This window comes from Pseudophryne corroboree, chromosome 6, assembly GCF_028390025.1.
Source record: "Pseudophryne corroboree isolate aPseCor3 chromosome 6, aPseCor3.hap2, whole genome shotgun sequence".
Lineage (NCBI taxonomy): Eukaryota > Metazoa > Chordata > Amphibia > Anura > Myobatrachidae > Pseudophryne > Pseudophryne corroboree.
This window is the reverse complement of record NC_086449.1, coordinates 726,889,661-726,910,984: the sequence shown is the minus strand read 5'-3', so window position 1 is coordinate 726,910,984 and position 21,324 is coordinate 726,889,661. Positions and strand designations below refer to the sequence as shown.

General features: G+C 45.5%; 2 protein-coding genes across 2 annotated transcripts in view; one reads left to right on the top strand and one right to left on the bottom strand.

The window, feature by feature from the left end:
• The window catches only part of LOC134933318 (putative uncharacterized protein DDB_G0290521), a 147,450-nt gene that overhangs the window by 11,639 nt on the left and 114,487 nt on the right, over positions 1-21,324 (bottom strand). The window lies entirely within an intron of this gene.
• BLTP3B (bridge-like lipid transfer protein family member 3B) overlaps positions 1-21,324 on the top strand; it is a 207,656-nt gene that overhangs the window by 135,064 nt on the left and 51,268 nt on the right. The window contains exons 11-14 of the mRNA XM_063928423.1: positions 1,525-1,637; positions 12,305-12,446; positions 14,580-14,773; positions 17,937-19,312. Coding sequence (XP_063784493.1) covers positions 1,525-1,637; positions 12,305-12,446; positions 14,580-14,773; positions 17,937-19,312 — 1,825 coding nt within the window. The remainder of the gene's footprint in view (positions 1-1,524; positions 1,638-12,304; positions 12,447-14,579; positions 14,774-17,936; positions 19,313-21,324) is intronic.

The window sequence follows — 21,324 nt, the reverse complement described above, 5'->3', positions numbered from 1 at the left end:
TTCTGGGGGAATATTGTAGAAAGAAAGAAACATCTAGATGTCATGGCTGGAGATAAGTACCAGCCAACCAGCTCCTAACTGTCATTTTTCCAACACAGCCTGTACCACAGCTGATTGGCTGGTACTTTATCTCTGCCCACTTTGTCTCTCCAAGGCTTAGTACATAGACCCCTAGGGGTCTGTTTACTAAGCCTTGGATGGAGATAAAGTCGCTGGAGATAAAGTACCAGCCAATCGGCTCCTAACTGCCATGTCACACGCTGGGTTTGAAAAATGACAGTTAGGAGCCGATTGGCTGGTGCTTTATCTCCGTCCACTTTATCTCCATCCAAGGCTTAGTAAATAGACCTCCTATTTGTTAGACGCAAAGGTTTTATACACCTTTGGATGACACTCCAGCTTGTGGATCCAGAGCATACTATCCGTTCAAGTGGCTAAGAAGGGCATGTAGATAATTTGTCTCCTGATTGGCCTGGCCAAACCTCTGGTCAAATCAGAAGATACCTTCTTTTAGCCTAAAGGTCCCCTTACACTAGACGTTATTATGAACGATTTGAACGTTTTCGATGGATCGGAAATACAAATCGTGCAGATTGTTCAGTGTCCATGAACGATAACCATCACAATGTGCAGTCCCGCTGGTCGGAGCTTCTGATCTTCCCTGCTGCAGGGAAGATGTGAGGCTACAGTCAACGACAGCATGCTCCTTGATGTTAGATATATCTTATGTGCATTGTACTATATCGTTTGCTAAGGACTGCCGATGAGTCGCCGGGGGAGTTCAAGGGAAATCATTAAAGATAAATTATCCCTTACAGGTCGTCTAGTGTATGGGCACCTTACGTATGAATCTCCCACTCGCAGTTGCACTGATGACCTCTTCTAGTTTACAGCACAGGCTGTAAGCCAGAGACAGCGGAGAAATATGGTGGACTGTTGTGAGATGGACAAGCCCTTGAGAAAACAGTGCATATTTGTTAAGTGTATATATTCATAAAACTGGAATTAACCATTGATATTGTAACTAATATGTACCAAAAGCTCCATATGTAACTCCATATCAACCAGTGCAGACTTAGGGCGGCTACACACTAGGGGATGTGCTCTTAGAGCGACGGCGCCTAGTGTGTTCCCTTCCCTGCCAGGGTGGTCGTCGGCAGTGCATACACTCTGAGTAATATGTAAACGATATCGCTCAGTGACGTGCATGCAGTTTTTGGATGACAGTCCAAATTGAGCTGCATGCACGGCCGACAGCGAGGGTCGTTAATGGCCCATGGGGCCGTGCATTGCTCGTCGTTGGGCACACTAATCGATATGGTAAACGACGTCGCTCAGGAATGGCAAAATAAGCGACGATGTTTACTTTATCAGCAAGTGTGCACCCACCTTTAGGTTCAGACTGAAGTTCACAGTTCAGCTGTATTTGTTTAATCACTCACGCCAATTCTCTGTGAATACCACCTTCTCTATTTGCTGTGCATTCCTGTCACTCCTAAATTGCAGTATTGTTTGTGTTTACAGGTTCTGAGTCCAGTGCTAAAGGAACCTCTCCCACAACGTCATTAGAGGAGTCCATTTCCAAACTAATGTCCAGTTCCTTTGTAGTTAGACTAGCTGATTTTAACATTTACCAAGTAAGTGACAGTGCATGACAATTTCTTTAGTTTAAATAATATGTGATGTGTGACTGTTCCACCAGAGGGAGAGGGATGTCCAATACCAAGTCCGCCATCCCAACGGGACATAAAGCCTTCTTATACTGCTTTATGATCACTTCCGCTGTCCTGTTAATTGCTATGCTTTTGTGTTTTGCTTTTTACATGGTATTAATTGGTGATATACAGTATACTATTCACCTGCTCTGCTTTGTACTCACCTGCACACAAGGTATATTTCTTTTGAGATGGACAGTGGAGTTCCTGCCATTAAGTGAGACACCAGGGACAGTGTGGTCTTAAACCAGGAGTAGCTCCTGCTATTAGATTCTTCATATCTTGCTCTGTCACTGTGATCACCTCAGGCCAGTTTAATAATGTGGCTGATGGAGCTACAGATCCAGGCCTCCACATAAAAATAGGTCCATCATCATAACAACATGATGGTGATCGGCCACCCAGATGGCCACATGGTTGGTCATAAGTATTAAACTATAATGCAATTTCTCTAACGTCCTAGTGGATGCTGGGGACTCCGTAAGGACCATGGGGAATAGACGGGCTCCGCAGGAGACTGGGCACTCTAAAGAAAGATTCAGTACTATCTGGTGTGCACTGGCTCCTCCCTCTATGCCCCTCCTCCAGACCTCAGTTAGAATCTGTGCCCGGCCAGAGCTGGGTGCTCCTAGTGGGCTCTCCTGAGCTTGCTAGAAAAGAAAGTATTTTGTCAGGTTTTTTATTTTCAGAGAGCTTCTGCTGGCAACAGACTCTCTGCTACGTGGGACTGAGGGGAGAGAAGCAAACCTACTCACTGCAGCTAAGTTGCGCTTCTTAGGCTACTGGACACCATTAGCTCCAGAGGGATCGTACACAGGTACCTAACCTTGATCGTCCGTTCCCGGAGCCGCGCCGCCGTCCCCCTCGCAGAGCCAGAAGTACAGAAGCAGCAGAAGCAAGAAGACATCGATATCGGCGGCAGAAGACTCCTGTCTTCACTTAAGGTAGCGCACAGCACTGCAGCTGTGCGCCATTGCTCCCGCAGCACACCCACACACTCCGGTCACTGTAGGGTGCGGGGCGCAGGGGGGGGCGCCCTGGGCAGCAATTAAGATACCTGATGGCAAAAGTATACATATATACAGTCAGGCACTGTATATATGTGCGAGCCCCCGCCATTTTTACACATGAGAAGCGGGACAGAAGCCCGCCGCTGAGGGGGCGGGGCCTTCTTCCTCAGCACACCAGCGCCATTTTCTCTTCACAGCTCCGCTGGAAGGACGCTCCCCAAGCTCTCCCCTGCAGTATACAGGTGCAATAGAGGGTAAAAAAGAGAGGGGGGGCACATAAATTTAGGCGCAGATATATATATATATATATATATATATATATATATATATATATATATATATATATATATATATATATATATTTTTTTTTTTTTTATAAAAACAGCAGCTACTGGGTAAACACTAAGGTACAGTGTAATCCCTGGGTTATATAGCGCTGGGGTGTGTGCTGGCATACTCTCTCTCTGTCTCCCCAAAATCCTTTGTGGGGTCCTGTGTTCAGTCAGAGCGTTCCCTGTATGTGTGCGGTATGTCGGTACGCTTGTGTCGACAGGTTTGATGAGGAAGGATACGTGGAGGCAGAACAAGTGCAAATAGATGTGGTGTCGCCCCCGACGGGGCCGACACCTGATTGGATGGATATGTGGAAGGTGTTAAATGATAATGTAAGCTCCTTACATAACAGATTGGATAAAGCTGTAGCCTTGGGACAGTCGCGGTCTCAACCCATGCCTGCTCCCACAGCGCAGAGGCCGTCAGGGTCTCAAAAGCGCCCAATATCCCAGTTAGTTGACACAGACGTCGATACGGAATCTGATTCCAGTGTCGATGACGATGATGCAAAGTTGCAGTCTAAAATGACTAAAGCCATCTGCTACATGATTGTGGCAATGAAGGATGTGTTACACATTTCTGAGGAAAATCCTGTCCCTGACAAGAGGATTTATATGTATGGGGAGAAAAAGCAAGAAGTGGCTTTTCCCCCGTCACATGAGTGAAAAAGCGTGGGATTCCCCTGATAGGAAGGTAGTAATTTCCAAGAGATTGCTGATGGCATATCCTTTCCCGCCAACGGACAGGTTACGCTGGGAATCCTCCCCCAGGGTAGACAAGGCGTTGACACGCTTATCTAAGAAGGTGGCCCTGCCGTCTCAGGATACGGCTGCCCTAAAGGATCCTGCGGATAGAAAGCAGGAAGCTATCCTGAAGTCTGTTTACACACATTCTGGTACGCTGCTGAGGCCAGCAATTGCTTCGGCCTGGATGTGTAGTGCGGTAGCAGCATGGACGGATACTCTGTCTGAGGAGTTAGATACCCTGGACAGGGACTCTGTTCTAATGACCCTGGTACATATCACGGACGCGGTCCTATATATGCGGGATGCCCAGAGGGACATTTGCCTGCTGGGCTCTAGAGTAAACGCAATGTCCATTTCTGCCAGAAGGGTCTTATGGACTCTGCAATGGACAGGGGATACCGACTCTAAAAAAACACATGGAGGTTTTACCTTATAAGGGTGAAGAATTGTTTGGGGACGGTCTCTCGGACCTAGTTTCCACAGCTGCGGCTGGGAAGTCAAATTTCTTGCCTTATGTCCCGCCACAGCCTAAGAAAGCACCGTATTACCAAATGCTGTCCTTTCGTTCGCAAAAGAGTAAGAAAGTCAGAGGTGCATCCTTTCTTGCCAGAGGCAGGGGTAGAGGAAAGAGGCTGCACCACGCAGCTAGTTCCCAGGAACAAAAGTCCTCCCTGGCTTCCACTAAATCCACCGCATGACGCTGGGGCTCCACAGGCGGAGCCAGGAGCCGTGGGGGCGCGTCTCCGACATTTCAGCCACCAGTGGGTTCGCTCACGGGTGGATCCTTGGGCTATACAAGTTGTGTCTCAGGGATACAAACTGGAATTCGAGGTAACGCCCCCTCATCGTTACCTAAAATCGGCCTTGCCAGTTTCCCCCATGGAAAGGGAGGTAGTGCTGGCAGCAATTCACAAGTTATACCTCCAGCAGGTGGTTGTAAAGGTTCCTCTCCTTCAACAGGGAAGGGGTTACTATTCCACTATGTTTGTGGTACCGAAACCGGACGGTTCGGTCAGACCCATCTTGAATTTAAAATCCCTGAACATTTATATGAAAAAATTCAAGTTCAAAATGGAATCGCTCAGAGCGGTCATTGCAAGCCTGGAAGAGGGGGATTTGATGGTGTCTCTGGACATCAAGGATGCTTACTTGCATGTCCCCATTTATCCACCTCATCAGGAGTACCTCAGATTTGTGGTACAGGACTGTCATTACCAATTCCAGACGTTGCCGTTTGGGCTCTCCACGGCACCGAGAATATTTACCAAGGTAATGGCGGAAATGATGGTGCTCCTGAGAAAGCAAGGAGTCACAATTATCCCATACTTGGACGATCTCCTCATAAAGGCGAGGTCCAGAGAGCAGTTGCTGATCAGCGTAGCACACTCTCAGGAAGTGTTGCAACAGCACGGCTGGATTCTGAATATCCCAAAATCGCAGCTGATTCCTACGACGCGTCTGCCCTTTCTGGGCATGATTCTGGACACAGACCAGAAGAAGGTGTTTCTCCCGGCGGAGAAGGCTCAGGAGTTCGTGACTCTAGTCAGAGACCTCTTAAACCGAAACAGGTGTCGGTGCATCACTGCACGCGAGTCCTGGGAAAGATGGTGGCATCATACGAAGCCATTCCCTTCGGCAGGTTCCATGCGAGGACCTTTCAGTGGGATCTGTTGGACAGGTGGTCCGGATCGCATCTTCAGATGCAGCGGCTGATCACCCTATCCCCCAGGGCCAGGGTGTCTCTTCTGTGGTGGCTGCAGAGTGCTCACCTTATCAAGGGTCGCAGGTTCGGCATTCAGGACTGGGTCCTGGTGACCACGGATGCGAGCCTCCGAGGATGGGGGGCAGTCACTCAGGGAAGAAACTTCCAAGGGTTGTGGTCAAGTCAGGAGGCTTGTCTGCACATAAATATCCTGGAACTAAGGGCCATATACAACGCCCTGAGTCAAGCGGAGCCTCTGCTTCGCAACCAACCGGTGCTGATTCAGTCAGACAACATCACCGCAGTGGCTCATGTAAACCGCCAGGGCGGCACAAGAAGCAGAGTGGCGATGGCGGAAGCCACCAGGATTCTTCGTTGGGCGGAGAATCACGTGCAAGCACTGTCAGCAGTGTTCATTCCGGGAGTGGACAACTGGGAAGCAGACTTCCTCAGCAGGCACGACCTCCACCCGGGAGAGTGGGGACTTCATCAAGAAGTCTTCACGAAGATTGCAAGTCGGTGGGAACTGCCACAGGTGGACATGATGGCGTCCCGCCTCAACAAAAAGCTAAAAAGGTATTATGCCAGGTCAAGGGACCCTCAGGCGATAGCTGTGGACGCACTGGTAACACCGTGGGTGTTCCAGTCGGTCTATGTGTTTCCTCCTCTTCCTCTCATACCCAAGGTACTGAGAATCGTAAGGAAAAGAAGAGTGAAATCAATACTCATTGTACCGGACTGGCCAAGAAGGACTTGGTACCCGGAACTGCAAGAAATGCTCACAGAGGAACCATGGCCTCTGCCTCTCAGACAGGACCTGTTGCAACAGGGGCCCTGTCTGTTCCAAGACTTACCGCGGCTACGTTTGACGGCATGGCGGTTGAACGCCGAATCCTAGCAGAAAAGGGCATTCCGGATGAAGTTATTCCTACGCTGATAAAGGCTAGGAAGGACGTGACAGCAAAGCATTATCACCGTATATGGCGAAAATATGTTGCTTGGTGTGAGGCCAGAAAGGCCCCTACAGAGGAATTCCAGCTGGGTCGATTCCTGCACTTCCTACAGTCGGGTGTGACTATGGGCCTGAAATTAGGGTCCATAAAGGTCCAGATTTCGGCCCTATCCATCTTCTTTCAAAAAGAACTGGCTTCACTGCCTGAGGTTCAGACGTTTGTTAAGGGAGTGCTGCATATTCAGCCCCCTTTTGTGCCACCAGTGGCACCTTGGGATCTTAACGTGGTGTTGGATTTCCTGAAATCCCACTGGTTTGAGCCACTTAAGACCGTGGAACTAAAGTATCTCACGTGGAAAGTGGTCATGCTGTTGGCTTTAGCTTCAGCTAGGCGTGTGTCAGAATTGGCGGCTTTGTCATGTAAAAGCCCCTATCTGGTTTTCCATATGGACAGGGCAGAATTGCGGACTCGTCCGCAGTTTCTGCCAAAGGTGGTGTCATCTTTTCATTTGAACTAACCTATTGTGGTGCCTGCGGCTTCTCGTGACTTGGAGGACTCCAAGTTGCTGGACGTAGTCCGGGCTTTGAAGATTTATGTAACCAGAACGGCTGGAGTCAGGAAGACTGACTCGCTGTTTATCCTGTATGCATCCAACAAGCTGGGTGCTCCTGCTTCAAAGCAAACTATTGCTCGCTGGATCTGTAACACGATTCAGCAGGCTCATTCTGCGGCGGGATTGCCGCAGCCGAAATCGGTGAAAGCCCATTCCACAAGGAAAGTGGGCTCTTCTTGGGCGGCTGCCCGAGGGGTCTCGGCATTACAGCTTTGCCGAGCTGCTACTTGGTCGGGTTCAAACACTTTTGCAAAATTCTACAGGTTTGATACCCTGGCTGAGGAGGACCTTGTGTTTGCCCATTCGGTGCTGCAGAGTCATCCGCACTCTCCCGCCCGTTTGGGAGCTTTGGTATAATCCCCATGGTCCTTACGGAGTCCCCAGCATCCACTAGGACGTTAGAGAAAATAAGAATTTACTCACCGGTAATTCTATTTCTCGTAGTCCGTAGTGGATGCTTGGCGCCCGTCCCAAGTGCGGACTTTCTGCAATACGTGTATATAGTTATTGCTTAACAAAGGGTTATGGTTATGTAGCATCGGTTGAGTGATGCTCAGTTGTTGTTCATACTGTTAACTGGGTATAGTTATCACGAGTTGTACGGTGTGATTGGTGTGGCTGATATGAGTCTTACCCTGGATTCCAAAATCCTTTCCTTGTTGTGTCAGCTCTTCCGGGCACAGTTTCCTTAACTGAGGTCTGGAGGAGGGGCATAGAGGGAGGAGCCAGTGCACACCAGATAGTACTGAATCTTTCTTTAGAGTGCCCAGTCTCCTGCGGAGCCCGTCTATTCCACATGGTCCTTACGGAGTCCCCAGCATCCACTACGGACTACGAGAAATAGAATTACCGGTGAGTAAATTCTTATTTTTTCTTTTACATATTTAAAGAGATATTGAAACTAATAGTGTGTGGGTGTACACACACACACACACACACACACACACACGCGTGGAACCGGCCACACCCACACTGCACTGGTCACACCCACACTGCACTGGTCACCGCACATTTACTTCTCACAATAGTCCATTGACCTTTTTCAGCCCCAGGCCCATGTGGCTGTTTATCTGGCCCTGGATCTCCTTAATATGGGAGACAATGCACAGTTAGCATAGTTCCCACTGCCCCTCAGGTCAGGCAGTGGCAAGTAGGTGTATAAGGCGGGGGTTATTGGAGCTGTGCTTCTAAAGCTAGGTAGCAGAAAGCAACTTAGATGCCCAGGGTTGTGTTAAGAGAGGAGGGGACCTGCGTGCAGCCTCTGTTGCGGGGCCCCCTCCTTTCCGGCAGCAAGTAGACTATGACGTAATGCCAGAGTTTACTGCGCATGCGCAGGTCTCCGGGAACATGGCGTACATGCCTTTCTCCCAGGGACATCTCCAGTGCGCATGCGCAAATCACTCTGAAATGACGGCGCCGCCATTTTCCAAGTGATTTGTGTCTGCACTGCCGGGCTGCCTCCACGAGACTCCAGAGGGATAAGTTTAATATATGGGTGCAGGGTGTGCCCCCGTGGGCACCGCACACACTGCACCCATTATAGAAACGCCTATGTAGATACCTCAGATTTGAGCTTATTCTGTTGATAAAGATAAAACGTAATACCACAATCTGAAATGTTTTAATCAACGGAAACATTGAATATCAGTGCTACTAATAATACGCTAGTAACCCCAGGTATCCTGCAGGTGCACATAGGATCTAGGGTAGGCCTGGCCAACCTGTCGCTCTCTAGCTGGTGTAAAACTACACATCCTAGCATTCCCTAATAGCAAAACTGTGGCAGGGTGTTCTGGGACTTGTAGTTACACAACTGAAGAGCCACAGATTGGCCATACCTTGTGTCTGGTGTGCCCAGGCACACTTTAATATCGGACAATGAGGGTGATGTACAGATGCATCCACCTACATCTGGCCTCAATGCGCCACCCACTGCGAGATGCAGCTCTGCTAACATCGGACATCATGTTTTGCCAAATATGCATCTTTGTTGCAAAGCAATGTGACTAGGCTGACGGGGAGACTGTGCTGATTAATTTGATATACTGTATGACACTTGTATATTGTGTGTGACTGAGTCTGTATATGGAGCAGAACAGAACTTGAATTGGAAGCACTGTGTATACAGATTCAGAGACTCAGTTGCGCACACATACAAGTGTTGTATATCAAATTAGTCAGCACAGTCTCCTTGTGCAGCCTAGTCACATTGAGTGGCAACTAAGATGCATTTTCAGCAAAAATGGAAGCAAATTATACACCACATGCTACAGTAGATGATTCTCCTCTGTCCTGGTGTTCCTGGTGACTACAGCAAACATGTATGAAGACACCTCTTTATGAAGAGGTCAATTGCGCTATAATCAGCAGTATTTGACACAACGAGCTCAGTATGTATGAAAGCAGATAGAGAGAAAAAAAATCACTTTTCTCTGTTATCGGCACACACAACGATTTCGCCATCACCATACTATTGCATGATGACGGAAAATCATCCGGATGTATTTTAAAACAATAAGTGCACAATTGCAGTTTATCATTTTTCCACATGTCAGCAGGTATTACCTGAGGGGGCCGGTATGTATTCTAACCTGCTGTGGCTCCTGGGTTCCGGGATGCACATTATAGCTCTCGCGATGACTGTGTGATCTCGCACATTTACAGTGGAGCCGGCCAGGATGTGAGATACAGAGCATCAGCGCTAGATTGGTGCGCTGTGGCTCTGGCAGGGATCGCTGGAGTAGGGTTTTCTTTTTACTCCGGCAGCCGAGATGTTAAAACGTCTCGTTAGTATTGCACCTTGCTTTGTCACGATAAAGAGGTGAAGCAGGAAGAGCTATAGCGGCACAATATGTCTTTTACATGTACCCCAGTGTCTTCAGTTTGCCGACAAACTTACGGTTGCTGCCAGCATTCCGATGAAATGTCAGTGAATGAGTCCATCAATGACTCACAAGACAGCAGTGCAGTGCCTACTTCACTTTGCCCATAATTATCTCCTCCCCCAGAGGTTCTGAGGACGGAGCAGTCCAGTAGCTGCAGGTAATCTAGTTGTACATATACTATATAAAACACACTGTCCGGCTTTATTTGGCATAATTTGAATTGGGGGCACTACTGTGTGGCATAAAATGGTTATAGGTAAGTGAGGTGATAGATTTGGGGGGATTGATAATACAGGGGAGATTAGGGGAACATAATGATAAAAGAGGGGGGGGGGGGGTTGATCACCTGAAAATAGCACTAGATGCGCCACTGGGTGCAGAGTATTCCTCTGTAGACCTCTCTGGTTGCACACCCTAATAAAACATGCTGAGCACACCAATAGTACTAAACAAATTGGATGTATGTAGCTTAGCTTCATATAGTGTGTGTGTGTTTAACTCCTCGTCTCCTGAAAACTGCTGCGATCAATCCAGTGATCTGGACCTCTGCCCACTTCAAAACTGGCGACCTATTGACATGTGGGAGATGCATAATGAATACAAGAGGTGCTGTGACCATTGTCCAATTACAAAGAACAAAAACCTAATGCATATATGGTTATGAGAAATTAATGATTCCACGTGGCGCCACTTAATACCTCTAGGATAAAGTTGTTGTTTTTTTAAACAATAAAATAACTTGTGCTTACACAAAAGGTACAATTCGCCTCATACAAATGATTAAGAATAATAAGGATTCAAGCACTGAAAATACAGAAAACAAACAGGCATAGTGCAACACTGTTGAAAAGAAAAAATCTTTTTCTTGTTTTATTGGTCTCACTCCCATAGAAATGATAGGAAAATGCATATCAAAATCCAAAGGAAATCTAGAATCCTTGTTGATGGATTTGCTTCATACAGGTTTTCTTGTTAATCAACCTCTTAGGAAAAAGATACTCATAATAGTGCAACACTGTCTTATAATAGAGACAAGAAATTTAATAAAATGCACTCACAAACATCAAACAAACATGTAACATGTGCTGAAGATATTCCCAGGGAAATAGGCAACTGTAAGATGAAATCGTGGGGTATAATCACCCAAAGTTCCGATAACTCCGGTGTTCCTGACAGTCCCAAGTCGCAGCCCCAGTTCCTTGGTCCTTAGCCAGCACACACCTCCCTGGTTAAGCGCTTTCAGATCTCTGTCCTTCCTCAGAAGCCTATGCTTCCTTCAGCACATGTTACATGTTTGTTTTTATTTGATGTTTGGGAGTGCATTTTATTACATTTCTTGTCTCTATTATAAGACAGTGTTGCACTATTATGAGTATCTTTTTCCTAAGAGGTTGATTAACAAGAAAACCTGTATGAAGCCAATCCATCAACAAGGATTCTAGATTTCCTTTGGATTTTGATATGCGTTTTCCTATCATTTCTATGGGAGTGGGACCAATAAAACAAGAAAAATATTTTTTCTATTCAACAGTGTTGCACTATGCCTGTTTGTTTTCTGTATTTTCAGTGCTTGAATCCTTATTATTCTTAATCATTTGTATGAGGCGAATTCTACCTTTTGTGTAAGCACAAGTTATTTTATTGTTTTAAAAAAAACAACAACTTTATCCTAGAGGTATTAAGTGGCGCCACGTGGAATCATTAATTTCTCACAACTTGTTATATTAGAATCACGGTGAAAGGGTCTGCTGATTTCCAAGGGCTGCTACTAGTATCTAAGCGCACTAGGGGTCTCCATTGTTTTTAGCATATATTATTATGCAGAACCTGCGCAGTTCAAAATAGTCCCTTATGCACCATTGCATGGTCATTCCTAGCTTCCATATGGTGTGAGATAAATAGACTGTTTATACAAAGACTAGCTCTGTCTTTGGTCAGGGGTGAGCATAACGTCCCCACTCCACTCTATTCACAGCTGTGGACTTCATGCTTTTAGGAAAAAATCCTTCCCACTGATTCTGGATTTAACAGCTTTATACTATCAATATATGGACCACAACTCTGCTAATTTCATTTAAGCTTTATTTTATATTACATCTAAACTGCTATGCTTCATTCGCTGCCATCTTAGATTGTTTCTATTGTTTTTTATTTTTGGTTACACATGTTTATGCAGTAATTATTGCTATTTTATATGAATTCTTAATAAATTGCATTATATGTTATTTTATAAGCGCTCCTTGTTTGTTGAGTCTATACAAACATTACGCTGTCTCACACAAAGCGTAATATATATATTATGAAGCATTGAGTTCATGTAACATGAATGTTCTAAATTGTCTTCCAGGTGTCCACAGCAGACCAGTGCCGATCATCCCCCAAAACGATGATTTCCTGCAATAAGAAGAGCTTGTATCTTCCCCAGGAAATGTCCGCAATTCATATTGAATTTACTGAATATTATTTCCCTGATGGAAAGAGTTTCCCCAGTAAGGCTTTTTATATTGCATTATTTCTTTTCTTCAGATTGAGAAACCTATAGATAACCACTACAAGGCTTATAAAGGCCGCTGGCTTCCTCTTTTAGTGAGAGCATTTTCACGTAGCCGCTACTTATAGAGTTAGCAGTACACATGAAAATTGCTTCTAATTTACTCTTTGCATCTGTTCTTGTCAAATACTTTCTTAATCCAATTTCTTTAACTATTTCCTGTTATTATACTGTATGTAATTGTATAAATTTTCCTTTTTTAAATCCGTTACTCTGAAATACGTACAGTATTAAACAATATCACAAAAATATGCATGATGGCATGTAAATGACGGGATGATTAGTAATTATCAAAGTTGCACATGATTAGTAATGTGATTTTAAAAGAACATCAATTTCCCCTTCAGTGCAAGGCTTTAATATACAATGTAACATAACACAACAATGAATTTAGGGGCAGATGTATTAACCTGGAGAAGGCATAAGGAAGTGATAAACCAGTGATAAGTGCAAGGTGATAAACGCATCAGCCAATCAGCTCCTAATGGTTAATTTACATATTGGAGCTGATTGGCTGGTGCGTTTATAACCTTGCACTTGTTACTGGTTTATCACTTCTTTATGCCTTCTCCATGTTAATACATCTGCCCCATTATACCATCAGAAATGTTTTCCCATTGGCTTGTTCCTGCATTGCTGTAACACTATATTGCTTAATCTAGTATATCCAGTGGCAAACACAGGATTTCTAGATGGGGCTTCCAAAAGCTAATTTTAGAGTGAATGAAATTAGTGCTGAACAAGCTATAGTCTACCTCGTACAAAGTGCAATGCATGTAATGCATCTTAACTTAAATATACACCAATATCCCCTTACCGACTATAGTGTATGTACTATAGTAGTAATAATTAACACTATAGATGGTCTATACTATAGGCCATGGGTCTTCAACCTGTGGCCCTCCAGCTGCTGTGGAACTACACATCCCAGCATGCCCTGCCTCGGTTTTAGCATACCTTAATAGCAAAACTGTGGCAGGGCATGCTGGGACATGTAGTTTCACAGCAGCTGGAGGGCCACAGGTTGAAGACCCATGCTATAGGCTTTAGTGGAGAGAGTCTAAAAAAAAAAAAACCTTTCTGTATCATACATATTATTCTCATATAAATAACAAGTGGTCAGCAAATGTTTAAACATCCCATAAAAAATATGCCTACATACATAATATAACCAGTGAGAGACAGAACTGAGCTTTCTAAGTGCACATTTTCCCACCACATGTTAATATGCCTGTCTATTCTGACTGGCTGCTGCTCTTCGGTCTCTCTAGTATGATGTGCTGATTGGGCACTGGACTACTGGGCATCCGCAGCAGCTCAGATCTCCATGTACTGCATGTTGTGGCCACAGCACTAGTAAAATCTTATTATAGACCACTGATATTGTGGTCATGATTTGAGCGCTTGGCGAGAAGGGGCTTCTGGGCAACTAGAGACCCTCAAACGTTTAGCCATGACATCAATTAATCATGTTACTTCTAGCATTCATGCAGGTTGAGCTTTGTTTTTATTGTACCCTTAAAATGAACCACTAGTTGTTTTTATTGTTTGTTGTTTTTTTCATATGTTTTTAATAAAGGAATAGGATATATCCAGCGAAGTTCACGTAGACTAAAACCCCCCACTAATTTTCTTAAACTTTGGACCTGATTCATTGAGGATTGATAACTCTGCTAAGTAGCAGAATTTGCAGTCCTTTTGATCGCATGCTGGGGGTCGCCCATCACAGGGCAAGGCCGCCCAGCGTGCTTACCGCCACCCTCTCCATTGAGCACGGTGAAATTGCGGTCACACCCCAATTTCAGCGTGATTGCTAAAAATAGGGTAGCCTCCTGCCGGTACAGCCTGGCTGCGCCCGCAGGAGGCCCGCAGTAAATGCAGTCTCATGCGCAGGACGGGCTCTGTGCATGCTCCCACGGGTCTATCGTAAATATTCCAGGTTGGATCGCTATTTGCGATCCATCCTGAATTAGCCCCTTTGTCCAGGTTATCAATGCGGGACCATGCCATTGCATATATAATAATGCATTTCTCCATGTTCCTAACTTTCAGATTTTTCATTTCTCCTCAGTTCCCAGCTCCAACCTGTATGTACAGGTGAATGCACTGCAGTTAACCGTTGATCAGAGGAGTATTCTGTGGCTGAACCAATTTATTCTGGATCTGAGGCAGAGTGTTGACCAGTTCATGGCCATGTACAAGCTGAAGGACAGCTCTAAGTCAGACGAGCACATTGATATCCGGTTGGATGGTCTGATGCTGAAGGTAAAACCCCACACTGTTTGCTGCAGGTAGAACAAATGCTATTGAATAATTCAGTTTGATATTTTATGCAGCTCGGCTAATCTGTGCATAAATGATATATAAAACTCATGTATATTTTATTATACTCCAGCAGGCCTGCGTTTAAACCATTTGTGATGACTTTAGTTTTCTCATGTGAGCATAGGAGCATAATGTAAAATAGACAAGTAGGCGTAGACCACCTTGGCTCTCCAGCTGCTGTGGAACTTACCATCCCAGCATGCCCTGCCACAGTTTTAGCATTCCATAACAGCAAGACAGTGGCAGGGCATGCTGGGATGTGTAGTTCCACAGCAGTTGGAGTGCTACAAGTTACCTACTCCTGTTCTTAAATGCAGTAAAGAAATGATAGCTAGAATCTGATTGTTTGCTATGGGCAATAACACTCCACTTGTCTATTTTTAGAAGCTTTAGTAAATCTACCCCCAATTCCTTAAATGTAGTCTATTAAGAGGGGTAGCAGTTGATTTGCCGACTGACACAATACAGACGGTCATAATCCCAGCAGCCGTTTACCGACCTGGTCACAATACTGACATTTATTATGCCGACATGTTCAAAATGCCGACATAGGGGGTCATTCCGAATTGTTTGCTCGCTAGCTGCTGTTAGCAGCATTGCACACGCTAGGCCGCCGCCCTCTGGGAGTGTATCTTCGCTTAGCAGAATTGCGAACGAAAGAGTAGCAGAATTGCGAATAAATAATTCTTAGCAGTTTCTGAGTAGCTCCAGACTTACTCCTACACTGCGATCAGCTCAGCCCGTTTCGTTCCTGGTTTGACGTCACAAACGCATCCCTGCGTTCGGCCAGCCACTCCCCCGTTTCTCCAGACACTCCCGCGTTTCTCCAGACACTCCTGCATTTTATCCTGGCACGCCTGCGTTTTTCCGCACACTCCCAGAAAACTGTCAGTTTCCTCCCAGAAACACCCACTTCCTGTCAATCACACTCCGATCACTTCAACGATGAAAATTCTTCGTTCGGACGTGAGTAAATCTACTATGTTTTGTGCTAAATTACTTAGCGCACTGCGTACCATGCGCATGCGCATTTTTGCCTTAATCGCTCCGTTTACGAAAATCGGCAACGAGCGAACAATTCGGAATGACCCCCATAGTCAGAATACCAACATTTGAAATGCCGACATGCGTTTTTAAGGAATTTTTGCCCCAAAACAGACTTTTTCATACTTTGCCATCCCAGTGGAGCTGGAGGGGGAATTTAATAGTGTGCCGAGCGCAGTGCGGCACCGTATCCGAAGCATGGCGAGCGCAGCGATCCATGCGAGGGAACGCAGTACACTTGGACTGTGTCCATGTCGACCTATGTCAACTTTGACACTGAAAAGAAAATCTTATATCGGTATTTTGTCGGCATTTCAAATGTCTGTATTCTGACTGTCAGCATTTAGAACACGTCTGCATAATGGATGTCGGTATTTTGACCATGTCGGTATTTTGACTGTAGGTCAATGGCTGTCGGGATTATGACAGTCGGTATTGTATCCATCGGTAAATCATACTGAACCCGTGTTACAAGCCTATTATTCAGACGCACCTATTTTTATATGTACAGAGATTAGCACATGAAGATTACTGGAATTAGGTGATCAGGGCGAGATCCCTACTGAGTGAGAACAAAGCACGCTTGTGACCCCTTATTGTGTCTGAGAACAAAACAGGATTCTGTTGCAGGAAAATATATTTAAATGTGCATCAGAGCTAGAGTGCAGTGATGGACAGAAGGCGCTGACAGGGCTGCGGAGAGCTCCTTTTCTCCTCCAATCCAACTACTTTTGCACATTCACAGAATAACGGAGACCCCCCCTGTCTAGTAACACATAGGTACTCCTTTTGATTGGATTACAGCAGTACCAGGACAGGGCATGACTTCACGAGCTCTCTGAAGCAGTGATATGCGGTCAGGGTAGGCAGAGCATCACATGTCATACTCCAGTACACTCCAGAATTTTGTCTATAAAAATTATTAGATTAATACAAAAAATATATTTATAACTTATAAATATGATTAGGGTTATATTTAGGGGGTGTAGTATGGCTGACCGGCGGTCTCCTGACCGCCGGTCAGCTTACCGACGCCGGGATCCCGGCAGCATACCGACGCCGGGATCCCGGCGGGGAGGGGCGAGTGCAGCAAGCCCCTTGCGGGCTCGCCACGCTGTAGGCTCGGTGGCGACCTGCGGTCGCCACGGGTTCTATTCCCACTCTATGGGTGTCGTGGACACCCACGAGTGGAAATAGTCCCTGTTGGTCGGCATGCCGACCATCAAGATACTGAGCCGTCAGGATGGTTGAGGAGGTCATGTGACTGTCGGTCAGCAGACCGCCGGTCACATGAATACCACCCATATTTAGGGTAACAAACTATATACTGCTGCACCTTTGTATAAAGCCCGCATGAACCATCGGGCTCATATATGTGTATGTAAATCTGGCTCTGATACTAGCCAGCGCCTCCTCAGCCATTGCCCTCACCGCACCTCACTGCTCTGAAGTACTGTGTAGATAGTACACCCTGCCTGCTGAATAGTGCTACACAATTCCCTGATGTTCCGTGGTGGAACCCTGCAACTGATGGCCCTTTGAACTTGTCCCACATGTGTTCTTTTGGGTTCTAATATAGCGAATTGACCTGAGCGAACCATCAGCAGCTGAACCCATAGAAGAAAGGGAAATTTCTCTGTTCAAATGGTGGTTACTTATGTTATCTGCACCAATGCCAGTCGCTGGTTACAATGCATGACACCACTGTCCACAATTGTCTACAGTTTTTGTTGCACGCTTGAGGTCTTCCCTGGTGTTACTGTATATAGTTTCAATACACCCTTGAAATTTTTGCATGTGAAAATCCGAATGATGCTTTTTGGAGATGAAGTGACCCATCTCTATGGCACCTACTATCAAGTCTCGTTCAAACTTCAAAGTCACCTAAATCTGCATAGTTATTGTACTTCAATATCTATCTATCTATCTATCTATCTATCTATCTATCTATCTATCTATCTCATTTCTATATTTTTTATCCTAATATTTGTACTTTTTTTCATTTAACTGTTTTCTGTCCTTTTCAGAATTAATAAAAGTATTTCCTTTCTCCATACAGTTTATTGTACCATCTCAGACGAAATTAGATTGTCACCAGGACCAGCCAACGGCCATCAGTATCCAGACTTCAGAAATGATCGCCAGCAACACCAGGCAGTCCGCAAACTGTAGACGCTCAGACCTAGAAGCCATATTTCAGGACTTTAAGGAATACCCATTCTATTCTAAATCCTTCACCTCCTTCCCACGGTCAGAAAAAAGTTTTGATCTCCTGCACACCATATTCCAGAGACACGCTTTCGAACAGGACACTAAGATGCACGATGTATACAAGGGATTCATTGCACCAAAGCTAGACACCAATGCACTAAAAACCTCTGCTGCTAAAGACATCTGGGCCATACATTTCACACAGTTTTGGGTTGACTATGAAGGGATAAAAAGTGGGAAAGGTAGACCCGTGAGTTTTGTCGACGCCTTCCCATTTTCAGTTTGGGTCTGCCAGCCTGCACGCTTTGCTCAGTCTCAACAACAGACTGTGTCCAACTGTGATCATCCAGTAAACATTTCTAAAAGCGAATCGACCGACTTTGCTGGTCATCTTCAGCGCAAAAAACTTTTAAAACAATATTATATGGCGGAGAAGGATGGCAAAGGCTCTCTGTTGCAGAAATCCCAATCCTTAGACAGCAGCCTGTCACCCCCTCCCGCTAAAGTGCCACCTCAGGTGGACATCCAGGTTCTTGCCCATATACAGAAACATGTTGGCCTTCAAATCAACCATTACCAGTATATTTTCCTACTATTGCTGCAGGACTCCCTAAAGGAGGTTATGGAGAATCTACGCAAGGATGTGGAGGCTGTGACTGGGAAACCAGCTGAAGAGACAAAGCTGTCAATAGGTGTTCTCCTGAAAAGTGCAGAGGTTTCTCTGTTATTGCATCCTCTCCCGGAGGACAATATATCAAACTGTCCTCTTTCCCGGGAAGGAAGTCCTCTAGTGGAGAGTAAGCAGACTTTTCCACCAGATGGTCCTCAGGATGACAGTATATGTCATAACCACTCTGTCGATTTACTCATGGACTCTGTCAGCGGGGACTCTGGTGCAGTACTAGAACCCAAAAAGATTGTTTTACCAGATACATTGTTAGCAAAATCAACCAGTGACACTGAGATTTTAAATAGGACGCCCAGTTTGGAGGCTACTACCGAGGCGTCCTTTCCAAAAGCAGTAAATGAAGCCTTGGATCAACTGGTGAATGTCAATGGTCTGAATGACAGGGGCAATTTTAATAGTGATGACAGTATTTCCTGCCCTGTCAGAGAACTTGAGGAAACCCTCCTTAACCTTGACGTCCCTGATAATGAGCCTGTTCTAGATCCACTCCTAAATATTCAGTTCTCCGAGGGGCAGAATAAACCGACTGACTTGAGGTAAGGAATTTACTTATTTATCATAATCTTTACCCCGCAGAGAGAGGGTGTATTGGGTCTGTGCTGCATAAAGACGGGGTTGCACAAATTATTGATTCTGACCGAAGTAGGTTTATTAGAATCTGGTAGTGGCTCACTGACACTTTCTAGTCCAAGAGCAGTGAAACACTGACACCTGGGGCCCGATAGCCTGTTGGCTACAATACCACAAAGTGGACCAAAGAGGGATACAAAGGATCCCTCCCCAATAGTGACCACTAGCACTTGTGCATCCCAATGGCCACGCATGTGCATTACAATCACCCTGGTCCCCCCAATGACATTGCTGTGCTACCTGTCTATCGTGGAGCTGTCCTGGCCAAAAGAAGGTTGAAGGATAGGATACCTGCGAACTTTACCCCAGGTAAGTAGGTGTTTATGGTCGTTCTAGATAACATTATAAATATAGTCATTAATATATCTCGCCCACTGACACTCAGGACCCTAGGACACTGGCACACTCACATTCGGGGCACCCGAGAACACTGACACGCTGACACTTGGGACCCCAGAATACTGGCACGCTGACACTTTGGGGACCCGAGAACACTGACACGCTGACACTTGGGACCCCAGAACACTGGCACGCTGACACTTTGGGGACCCGAGAACACTGACACGCTGACACTTGGGACCCCAGAACACTGGCACGCTGACACTTGGGACCCCAGAACACTGACACGCTGACACCTGGGGTTTCATGTGATAAAAAGGTTGAGCACTTGCTGATATGATGGATAATGTCAGTACCCAATTAACAGTGCTTACAACCTGCAGCTGCTGGGACTTGAGAATTACCCAGTAAGGGTCTTGTCTGGCATATTGTGAAGGCTATTCAATTTATTCAGAGTTGGGTGATATTTGAAAGGAAAGTTGTCTGGAGAATGCATATTAAGTATGTAAATTATACATGATTGAACAAAATGTTTTAATCTACTGGACCTAATAATACATAACTTGTTTGCCACCTTGTGGTCACAATTGATTCACTAGAGCACAGGTTCTCAAACTCGGTCCTCAGGGCCCCCACACAGTGCAAGTTTTGCAGGTCTCCTCACAGAATCACAAGTGAAATAATTAGCGCCACCTGTGGACCTTTTACAATGTGTCAGTGAGCAATTAATACACCTGTGCACCTGCTGGGTTACCTGCAAAACATGCACTGTGTGGGGTCCTGAGGACCGAGTTTGAGAACCTATGCACTAGAGCCAATACAGGGAAGTTTGTTTTTGGGGTTTTTTTTTACAGTTCTTCTCAATTTTATTTGTATCTTTATAACCTATAAATGCAGATTATAGCATTTGTGTTACTGCTGTCAATTATATGTGTAGGGTAAGACCTACAAGATATACACAAATAAAAACATAGTATAGAAAAATACATTTGAAAATGTTTATATAATGAGTGTGTAAAACCAAAAACGAGAGGCAACACTCCTGCAGTGAGTTGTATGAAGTGCACCAATTAACAGGAGTACAGCCTATTGGTTTGCTTGGAACTATTGTCCATGAATTTAAATGGTTGGCAACATAGTTCTTGGAATTGTACAGTACATGGAATGGGGGACAGTCTAATTTTGACTTGAGAAAATATCTTTGCTTGTTGACTGTCTGTAGGCATAACAATAATGAGAGATAAAAATAGTGTGAACAGTATGAAACATGTTATTAAAAACAGTAAAATTGCGCTCACATGGGGGGCGTGGCCATGGCACCAAGGGAGTAGGACACGTTATTCTGGAGCTCCCCAGCACCTTATCCTAACTGCCCTTCCTGCCTTGTGTCCAGGCTCACATTTTAGCCTCATACCTCACCTATGTCCCTGTGAGGCTGCCGGTGTGCTGTGGCGCCGCCGTGTCCCTCCAACCTGATGTTACTGCTGAACTCTGAGGATCGCGGCCTGCGCGCACCAGGAGCCTCCGGAGCGTCACTGGACTTCCAGTTGCGCACCCATCGGCTGCCCGGCTCCTGTCT